Source organism: Macadamia integrifolia, chromosome 2 (assembly GCF_013358625.1).
Source record: "Macadamia integrifolia cultivar HAES 741 chromosome 2, SCU_Mint_v3, whole genome shotgun sequence".
NCBI classification, from domain to species: Eukaryota; Viridiplantae; Streptophyta; class Magnoliopsida; order Proteales; family Proteaceae; genus Macadamia; species Macadamia integrifolia.
The window spans coordinates 3346374-3357341 of NC_056558.1; the positions used below are offsets into that span (position 1 = coordinate 3346374).

General features: G+C 35.8%; 2 protein-coding genes across 4 annotated transcripts in view; one reads left to right on the plus strand and one right to left on the minus strand.

The window, feature by feature from the left end:
* LOC122072125 (protein WHAT'S THIS FACTOR 1 homolog, chloroplastic) overlaps positions 1-3259 on the plus strand; it is a 5405-nt gene extending 2146 nt beyond the window's left edge. The window contains exons 2-3 of one of the 3 annotated variants that reach the window (XM_042636682.1): positions 2600-3016; positions 3182-3259. The gene's annotated coding sequence lies outside the window, so the exon portion shown is untranslated. The other 2 variants (XM_042636681.1, XM_042636683.1) reach the window with 2 other exon arrangements.
* A 1032-nt stretch (positions 3260-4291) lies between these two features.
* Positions 4292-10084, minus strand: LOC122057139 (fructose-1,6-bisphosphatase, cytosolic-like). Its single transcript, XM_042619145.1, has 11 exons — positions 7836-10084; positions 7253-7300; positions 7085-7159; positions 6931-6992; positions 6763-6829; positions 6526-6639; positions 6109-6195; positions 5660-5796; positions 5070-5156; positions 4892-4967; positions 4292-4505 (listed from the first exon to the last, which is right to left on the minus strand). The coding sequence occupies exons 1-11, from the start codon at positions 7992-7994 to the stop codon at positions 4392-4394; spliced, it is 1026 nt and encodes a 341-aa protein (XP_042475079.1). The 5' UTR covers positions 7995-10084; the 3' UTR covers positions 4292-4391.
* Between the last annotated feature and the right edge of the window lie 884 nt (positions 10085-10968).

Sequence of the window (10968 nt, forward strand, 5' to 3'; positions counted from 1 at the left end):
CCCCCCCCCCCCCCCCAAAAAAATTGAAAAGAAAGAAAGAATGAAAGGGATCTTGATTCTTTCTTGCTTTTATTTTGTACACCAGGTTTTGTTTTGTTTTATTTTCTTTGCTGATTTTAGGGCTGGTATGTTAGGGATATGCCCACACTCCTATAGTTGGTTTTGATGATAACAAACATATGAAGGTATTTCATAATTTTTCTTCAAGTATTGTTTTGTAGAGACTTCATATCAAAGATCGAATTTGGTGAATGAAAGGAAGAAATGAAGATTGAAGTCATCAAATGAAGAGTATCAATAAGTTGGTATCAATACTTGAAGAAGATATCATAAGAATTTAAGTTTCAAGATGTCAAGACATGAAACTCAAAGACATGGAATTGCAAACAAGAAGAAAAACAGATGAAGATCTAAAGAGTGGAAGGTTCAGGTGAAGAAGAAGACCACGAGGATGGATTGGTCCTTTTTAATGTAATTTGAAACTTCCACATATATATGTGCACTCACCACATGCATGTGCATTGCATCATACTAGAATGACCATAGAGCATACCTTGACCAAGTATGGAGAGTCTCTAAGTGGTGAGGAACATATTAGGGAAAATGTGTTATAGTGAAATTATGTGAAAACCACATTAACCTGACTTAAGGGTATTTTGGATAATTTTAGAGTCGGTATCAAGAGATGAAACATTCATAGAAGTTGTAGGAAATCGAGTCACAATTTCAACGCAACTAATTTTAGGTCATTCCGAGGTCGGACCAAAATGGTATGATCAAAACACTAACGACTAGTCAGTATGACAATGTTCTGTCAAAACAGAGTCTGTCATGTTGGCGGTCGACCGGAACTGTCCGAGGCCATAGATGGTCGACCGGTAAAAAGTCCCGGTCCACCGGTGACTACCTGGAAGTGCCCCAACGGCTATATTTTGCTATAACGGCTCTTTCCGGTAGATCGGCTACCGATGGCGGTCGATCGGTGGAATATGACTGTTAGAGCCTGATTTCCTGCCTATAATGCTCTCCTAAGCTCACCTATAAATACCTCTAATGCTACTCATTAATTAACAATTAATCCCAACTTTAGAGAAACATTATTTGAGCAATAGAAGCGAGAATTGGTCTACACCATCTCTTGAGTTCAAGTTCTTTATTTTACATTCAAGAGGAACTCAAGACCATCTACAAGTCTTCATCTACATCTTGACATTCACATTACAAGGATCAAGAAGACTTCAAAAGGTGCATCCATTCTATCATCATTGCATATTTCATTTGCACCACATCAGAGGTAATTTTCTTTTATTCCACTTCTCCATTTTCTATTTTACATTAAGTCTAGACTGTACTTAAGCTTGTGTAAGGACCCTCTTATCTTTAAGAGATTGTAAGGATCCTCTTATCCTTAAAAAGAGTGTAAGGTGCCTCTCTACCTTAAAGGAGATTGTAAGGTGCCTCTCTACCTGCAAAGGAGATTGTAAAGGTGCCTTTCTGTAAAGGGGATTTGTAAGGATACTTTTGTCCGTGAAAAATATTGTAAAGGTTTTCTTCTCTACCTACCGTACTGAAAGGGAGAATTAGTGGAATACCTTACAAGAGGATTCTTGTAGGGAGTGGACTAGACTCGGATTGAGTTGAACCACTATACATCTTGTGTTGTGTGATTGTGCCTATTTTACTTATTCCACATCGTTTTTAATTTGCAATCACACTTGGGACCTGTACATCGAAAAGAGTTAAAATTTCCACTAGCATAACCTATTCACCCCCCCCTCTAGGTTATTTCATGGTAATGAGTACCAAGTTATTCAAATACCCAACAAAGTTGACATAGTAAGGTTTGGATCCATTTTTAAGTAACAAAAAGGAGAAAAAGACCCAATTCGGCTAAACCCTTGGGTTCCCATTGCTAGTAGATAAAGTAAGGTCTGAGTCAATTATTGTTAAAACCTATAATAAGTTCAGTAGTTGATTTGTTGTAGCTCAGAAATCTATAACTTAATAGCCTTTTAAGTTTTAGCCATTGACCTTACAACCTATCAGGTAGGATTTGTAGTCTTATATTAATATACTTTTCTTCTATAATAGGCCAAACCTCACCTTTGCCAACCAACAACCTACAGCTAGAAGAAATTCTCACCCCAATCCCAAAGGACAACCCTCTTTACCCACCCGACCACCCAAAGAGAGGCGGAATTCATTTTTTCAGGCAACACTGTATCAACTATAAAACCAAAATTGTTATCTATAGTCATGTTACTCATGTATCAACCCATATGAGGTATTTACCAGGTTTGGAACCAAGGGTGGTACCGACCTCCAGACCTGTTCTAGCCACTTGACACCCTCAGCAGTGATTATTGATTCTTTTGTTGCAAAGATCCATCAAGCATTCTTATTATTCTTCTTCTTATACTATCCATTTTTGCAAATGTTTCACTTTGATCTTCCTATTAATGGGCAGCTTATCTTGTTGGTGGTTCTTAGATCAGTAAATAGCTCATAGCATGAAAAAGCTCAGTGTTTCATTTTCCCCATGAAGATTCTGTCATTGTGGTGTATGAGGAATTTAACTCTTATCACATTTATGTTGCAGCCTCAGCTGAAATGAAGGTGAAGATGTTTGATAGTTTCTATTGCAGCATGTGCCAACATGATTATGCCATAAAGATGACAAGTCGCTTGTGAGGGATTTTTCTCCTTGTGAGTTATCAGTGCTGTTCATGAAGCTCTGGCAGAAAGGGAAGGTCAATGAGTGCGGTATTTGTTGAAAAAGCTAGGGCTGACTCAGAGACCTGGGACCTTGCTGAGCAACGAATGATCGTCTGTCTTTTGGGGGAGAGACTCCCAACTTGAGTCATTTAACACATGATCAGTCCACTGAATGCTAACCTAACACTAGCATTTTCTTATGAGAATCGAATTTACCTTTGAAGACAGTATATTTACCTCCTCAATGACTGCATTAAGAATGCTTCTGGTATCCCGGCTGGCATTGAAGATACTAATGAAGGTATTGCCCAGAGGTTATTAGAAAGCTTGAAATTGTTTAAAGTATCCTTTGTTCATGTATAACAATGGTTGGGAACCCCACAAAGATAAATTGATATATTGCATTGCTGAATTGGATTTTGAACATTGAAATTAATTATAGTCTTCCTGGAACTATTTTTTGCAGAGTGGAGATTTACTTGACTACATACTATTCACTGTTTTGATTTTCCCTGATATGAAATATAGTTGGTGTTATTTGTCCTGCTGGTAGAGTGAAGCTTCTTAAAATCATGGGGATCTTAAATCCAGGAAGGAGACCCTGTTGAGTGGCATATGTTGTATTTTGGAGAAGTTTCTTTCAGTGTCCAATTTCCCCATCTGAGAGATGGACAATGATGTTTGTCTTTGGATATGCTTTTCGAGGCAAGTTTGGCTTTCAAAAAAAGTCAGTTGCTTTTATGCTTTTGGTAGCCAAAATATTTCATAGAATACATCAAAATGCAAATAGTGCATTATAGCCTTAGCTTTGACCTTTTATTAGAAATTTAATATAAAGAAAAAAGACAAGGGATTCATGCTTGATCTGTGTCATGATCTTTATAGTTTGTATATATGATGTTTCTTTGGGTGCTTTCCCAAAAAAAAAAAAATTGAAACTATGTTCTGAAAACTTCGATTATCCTTTCTTACTCACTTCACTTGTGTTGTGATGCTAAAAACTCAAAGAGTCCCTGTAAATTGGTTGCTGACAGAAGTAGTAAAACAAGTTATTCTTTTGTTTTTCTGCGTAAGCAATTTATTCTAGTCTTTGTTTGTTTGGTGTAAAGTCCAAAAGAATGTATAGTTCTACAGTGGACGATTTCCTTATTGCTCATTGGTTTTACAATTGAGTGTCAGGTAAGCTGCCATGTGGGAAAATTTTTCCCTTTTTTTTACTTTCGATTGGAAAATTGCTTGCCATCAAACATGCATGTTTAGTTAATATTAGGCTGTATAATCTGTTTTGTTTAATATATTTTCTGCTTCTCATAAAAAAAAAAAAAATTGCATGTTTAGTTTCTAAGTTAGCAGGCCATCAAGCTATTTCTGACTAGCATAAAATGGAATCTAAATCTCAAATTTTTCTTAAAAGTTGTTAAAGTCTTACCTATACATCTTCATGCTTGTTTAGCACAAGCCATCTAATTATTTTCAACTAACAGAAAATGAAACCTAAACACTTATTCTTGAATAAGTTGGGTGATGTGATCATGACAAGAAAACCTCACCAATAAATATATGGCCAGGGAAAGGATTTGGACCATGAATTCTCTCTCAACAATAAAATTTATTTCAGTAGCAGCACTAGCACAGCCCCCCAAAAAAAATTACAAAGAAGGAATGAAATTTGCACATTATGCTTTCTCCTCTTCTTCAAAATAGAGTGCTTTGAGTTCCTCAACATCATCATAGCTCCCAAGGAATACAGCAGATCTGTCATGGATTTTCTTTGGGACCAAGTCAAGTGCCTGCCAATATAATCATTGTAGTAAGTCAGCAATCTATAGTAGACAGAATGGAATTTTTTTGGAAAGAAATTGTCCTGATGATGCACTTTATGTCATACTGGTTCTTTGAAGTACTTGCAGTGGTTTCAGTTATCATGAGGTAGAGCTGGTCTGGTTATTTTGATCAAAGTTTTGGGGAGTCTAATTTTTAGTAGGAACTATAGTTGTTTTAGGAAGAACAAATTTAATCTGATGGTTCAGATATTGTCTATATATTGAATATTTGAATGTGAGAGTAGAAGTAGCTAGTAACCATCAAAATAGTAATGTTTGGGAATTATAGCCAGTGATAAGGGCTAGATAGAAAATTCTGTATTAATAATCCATCAAGGGAATTTAGTCTATACCCGTTGCTTGCCGGTAAAAGATTGACCACCTGCTTGTTCCATCAAGAATGACATTGGAAAGACTTCATAGAGAACACTGTCCATTCAAGGTACACCACTATCAGACACAGATTAAAATGCAGGAGTGGTATTTGTAAATATAGCCTATTATAAACTTGTGAGTACTCTCTAAACATACCGTAGTTTTCCACTTGGGTTCTTCTTATCAGCAGGGTATAAAAAGATACCTCCATACAGCAATGTGCGGTGGATATCAGCTACCATGCTGTTAACCGTTATAGTGTCATTAGAAACCGTGACATTGTTCAGAAAAAAGATAAGGTGAAACATAATACATATGAAATTAGGAAAATGAGAAAAAGACTAAATTATATGATAATCTTTGTGAAGAAAAGCAGTCAAATCTGACATAATATATAAGCAGAATTAGCGAAAGATCGAGTAAGAATGAATTATGTTTTCTCATTCTTGAATCTAATCTTTGATGTCGATTCTGCAATTGTTTTCCTATAATAAACATTAGAAATGCTTGAATTGGTTCCAGTTTTAGCATATTGAACTTTTGATTGGGGTTTCTTAGCAGTACAAGAATCAAGACAGTGCATAGCTAAATATGACTGATTCTTTTGAATATGCAATTATGGTTGCTGCTCTAAGGGATTCTAAAGGAGGGATTGTAAGTTGTTTTATCAGCTAAGATTCAAATATCTTATCCAGTACAAATATATGACAACAACTAGAACAAGAGATAATTTAGCTTCCAGGTACCTTCCGACATATCTAAGGGACTTTGGCAATGAACCATCTTCAGGGAACTTGCAATTTTCCACATATTTTGCAGTTGGAGCATCCCAGTCCTTGGCATTTCCTTCATTTACTGAATAGATCTTTCCTTTATTTGGGACCTGCAAGGGAGTCTCAACAAATTTTAATGTACAATGTAAACCAGAGACCACACCTAGGAAGAGAAGGAATGAACTTAATTGCACAAATGGGATTTTAAAATAAAAATCCCTACAAGGTTAAAAGCAGATAAGAAGCTGCTTCACTGCAGCATCTGAATGCCTATTAAAGAAGATACAAGAAGATACAGGAAGGATCTTCACTTCAGGGAAGAGCAAATATTAAGAAGGGTTCTTTGAACTAGTTGAAAAAAAGGCGGAGGGCATTAAAAATATGGATACTAACATGTTTCAAGTGGATTGTACAATGCATACCTTGATCTCTGGATGGGTTAATATAAACTCCCCAAGAGATGGATCAAGCGTGAACCCGTTGATGCCGCATCCAGTGCTCAACACAAGCTGTAGCAATATTAAGATAGAAGACGGAGATAAATTGTCAGTGAAAGCTGAAGAAGATTTCTATTGCAATACAGGATGCACAGCTGATGAAACATTGATTTCCTTAACAGATAGCCAAATTTAGGGATAAACTTGCATTAAAAAATACAGAAGAAATTTCTATATTGAACTGAGAGGTGAGAGACACGTCATGATCTGTTTGGGATAGTATCATGGGGAAAAATGACATACTCCCAAATTGTCCCAATAATTTTTTGGGTAGAAAAACTCCCAATATTAATTGAAGAAGAAATGGATATATAAAACTGAGTGACGATTGAATATATGTACCATGCAGGAGCTTCCATACATGCAGTAACCGGCTGCTAACATACTAGTCCCACATTGCAACACATCGTTCAAAGTTGGTTCATGTTTATCCTTGAGCATATAAATCCCAAATATCTAGTTGAAAAGGAAGAAAGGAAATTCAAATCAATCAACCATCAATATGAGGAAAATCTTGAAAAAATGGCAACTTTAAACTTCTTTTAAAGGAACAGCATGATTTAGGATAAGAGGTCATACAGTTCCAATGGAAACACCACAGTCAATGTTGGAGGATCCATCCAGCGGATCAAAAGCAACGATATACCTGCACCATTAACAAGAATTCTAAACTACTTTATCACTAAAAATCCAGAATTCAACTATTTAAGACATCAACTTGAAAAAACACAGGGATTCAGCAGACACCTTCCACGCTTTGAACGTTCCACAAATATTGCCTCTTCATTCTCTTCAGAAACAAGTACGCACTGCCATAGCCATAGAAGTTTCAAATCATTAGGGAAAGAAACTACCAAGCTTTTCTGAGCCACATGTGGTGATCAAATGGAGCACAACTTACCGATCGGCCACTGCTTTTCAAAGCATTGATGAAAACTTCATTTGAGAGCACATCCAATTTCTTTTGCTCTTCACCCTGGAATCTAGTTACAGAAGCATCACCTCAAGTGAATGAAAATAATAGCATATAATGGAGAAGTGTATGGTTTAAAATCCACAGAAAACTTGCCTGAACGTTGGTTTCTCCGGCAAGTCCGATCAGTTTTGCAAGACCAGCCTGCACAAGTAATGGGTAAAAATAACTGGGCAAGGGGAGACGCAAACAAGTTTGACAGAAGACAAATATAAGAAGAGATTCGTTCATTTTCCTCTGTTCTGTGCCCTGATCTCAGAAGTTAACCCTGCACATACGATTTCCCTACTATTCTACTAATGGAATTTGATTGACAATTTGACCAAGCTCACGACCAAAAGTATTTCCTTGATGATTCGATTCTCATGAAACAAGTTGGAACAGAATTCTCTGTTCTTCACACTCAAGTTGGAACAGAATTCTCTGTTCTTCAGATTAACTGGACATGATTTCAAATTCTAGTAACGAAATTCAAATCCCTTTGGAGCATAATCACAAACGCATCTTTTGTATAAAGGAGTATAGTCTTCAAATGAGAAATCAAAAATACCAAAATCAGAACAAAGAGTTGGAGAACTCAGCTCGATTTCAATCAACAAAAATGAAAGTTTTTCTCGTTCTAATGAAAACGAAATCCGAAACTTGAGAGCTGGAACGCTAAGTAAGAAAAAAATGTGACCTTGTTGACGGCGGAGCAGACGTACTTGCAACCAAGAACAATGTGGCTGAGCAAGATGGTTAAATCACCACGAGACTCTGGATACCTGGACTGCTCGTTAAGAACAAAACGAGTGATGGTCATCAAATCCGTTTGATGAGCTTCCGCTGTGTGATCCATGTCGAACTTGTATCTGAAATTCTTAAAATTCTGAATTCAGTTTCAAAGAATCTGATTCTGCTAATGTTGTTATTTTTCCATAACTGTTAAGGGTGGGTTTATATGTAACGGTAATGAGGAACTGAGGCAATGGCAACTTCCATCATTTTTGCCTACCATTACCAACCCCTTAAAAGTCAAACCTTCCTAAACCCTTTTTTATTCTCTCTTTTTGACCTTTCCACTTTATTGTTGAGAGCAACAATAATGGTGTCAATGTTTGCACCAAAAATAAATAAATAAATAAAAATTGGTGTCGATGTTCAGTCTGAACTGGCCGGACCGACCGAAATTGATTGGCTCAGATTGGACCAAACCCTTATTGGTTTGTTTTGGGTTGGGATCCTTACTTGTTTCAGGTTCTCATAAACCAGACCGGATCCAAGGGTTATCAACTCATTAAGTTTGGCTTTGGGTTGGCTTAATAACAAGCATAAATCAATTCAACTTAACTGAAATCAAATCGAACCAATTGATTGACACCTTTAAACAACAACAAAAGGAAAAAAATTTTGAGCAGCCAGTCTTCTATCTCTCTTGCCTTCATGAAATGACCTCGTTGTTTTTTTGTGTTTGAAACCATTCCATGGTATGTCATTGGTGCATTCCTCTTTGCCGTCTGCTTAGGTAATCTTTTTTCAATAATAAAATAATGAAATCTATTGGATAGGAATAATCAAAGAGAATAAAGGATGGGATCACATGAGATGTGGAATTTCTCATGCCTTTTGTCTTTTGTTTTATTCTTCCCCTTTGAAAATAAATGCAAGTCTCGCGGAGCAAACATGGATGCGATTTTGCCACATGGCATGTTGATTGAAAAACCTAAAACGTTGACAAATAGGACGTAGACACCATTTTCTTTCTTTTTCTGGGAAAGGTTGGGGACTAGAGAGAAAATAATATTAAAGTCAATAATAAATATGTATTGCACATTGTGTGGTCAGATGTTAATTTTGGGATAGTAATTTAAAGGATAGGTGAATCGAACTTGGCAAATAAGTGAGGGAGGACACCTTATCTATAAAATTTAACATCCATGATAAATCTTTTAATATTTTTTATCATTGGTGCAATCTTCTACACTGCTTGCTTAGAGAACCTCTTCTTCAAATTATACGTTTTCTCCATCAAATGTGGCTGGGAGATTCAACTATTGGCTTTCTCATGAGAATAGGGTACAAATATATCAAAATAATTACTTCATGGCCCTACATGTCGATGTCAAGTTTTTTATCAATGTCAAGTTTTATCACAAAATGAAAATAAAAGTTTCACATTAGCCCCCACCCCCTCCATAAAAAATTGAAGTAAAAGATAACTTTCACAATTTTTTAATTACTTAGGTGTATTAAAAAAGGAAAAAAAAAGAAGAAGAAATGATAGTTATATGCTCTCATTATTTTGCGCTTCACTACCCTCATCTCTTTCCCTTTATTTTCTCTTCCCTTAATATTCTAACAAATTAAACATAAAAGTGTAGGTTTAAAAAAAAAATACCAAGCATAGAGTTGTTTAATTTTCTAATTAAAAAAATTCCAGTAACCGGTGCTTTTGTATAATATATTAACAAAGAACAGATTTCTTTGATTTTTTCTTCTAATGAAAGAAAAACAACTTAATGAAACCTCTTAAATGTAGAAGAATGCATGAAGTACTCTCATTCTCAGGTTTTGTAACAAAATTTATTTCAATCTATTTTTAATTGTAGCTAATATCAATGTAATGGCGATGGTTATAAGTTGTCCTCAATAATTAATTGAAGATGTTGGTTGTAATTGTACAATCTATGAGAGTTCCAACATTAAAGTGCCATAGGTACTTTGGTTGCTTCTAGGTAGTAACTTATGCACCATTCCACCCACTCTCCATTTCAGCATGGTTGGCGTGCCTTCACTTGAAAACAATTTGTCCTCCCACAAACAATATTAAATCAGGTATTAATATAGAAAAACCAAAGTTGTAATTTTCATTGGGTCAATTTTCCTTCATCATACGTAACTTATAACCACTAATTTCTAGAAGTTGATGATAACTATTTATTATATGGAATGAAGGAGTGGGTGGTCAGCTATCTCCATGATGTAAGATCATAAGATGAGTAACTAATAGTTACTCGAAACCCAATATTTATAATAAAAAAAATTTAAGATAACTTATTTTAATATTATTTAAAGAAAAATTTAGGTGTATTGTCGGTATATCTAGATATGTATTTATCTTTCTTCTCCATTGGAAAAAGTCCCCTATCCCCTTCCATTGGTAGAGCTTTTAAGTATGGCCTCCATATTTAAACGATAAAAGAAGAATGATAGCCAGTACACCTTATACCTAGACACAGGGATAGCAAAGTGACCATCCCGCTCCCTAAGTCAATGCATGTGCATGTTATAATTGGCAACACACACTGGCATAGAAGCCATGCAACCAGTTAGGGTTCTTTTTTCCACTATTTAAATCTTACTCTCTAACCTCGTAGGATTTGCTTGGTATTTTATATTATGTATTCCTAAAATATCTTCAAGATGTTATTGTATTTAGGTGTAAATGTTTTTACAAATATCTCTGGATAAAAATCATTTGCAATTCCCATATCATACAATGCTGTGCAATACCCCCTGTAGAGATTGATACATGGACATTCCGGATTGAACGGCTCAGATTAACCCTCTAGTGTAACTATCCAAAACCGTTCTTGACCTTAAATCAAACCGTATCAGAGCAAACCGAACCGGTTCAGAGCCATTTTGAATTTAAACTCTAAAAAAACTCTCTCTCGTCTCTCCTCTCTCACTCTCTGTTACGAATCTCTCGGTGGAAGCTCGATCTGCCGAAGATAGTGGAAGGGAAGAAGGCAGGGGAATATTATGTATTTTCAGTTTAAATGACCATTGAGATGGATATGCTTAATTCTATTAATTATGGGAAGTACCCC

Excerpts from the sequence above, each read along its gene's own strand:
- LOC122057139 (XM_042619145.1), bottom strand. The coding sequence starts at position 7,994 with ATGGATCACACAGCGGAAGCTCATCAAACGGATTTGATGACCATCACT. Across the intron at positions 7,301-7,835 it reads TCTGCTCCGCCGTCAACAAG|GCTGGTCTTGCAAAACTGAT; the intron begins GTCACATTTTTT and ends TTACTTGTGCAG. Across the intron at positions 6,993-7,084 it reads TGAAAAGCAGTGGCCGATCG|TGCGTACTTGTTTCTGAAGA; the intron begins GTAAGTTGTGCT and ends TGGCTATGGCAG.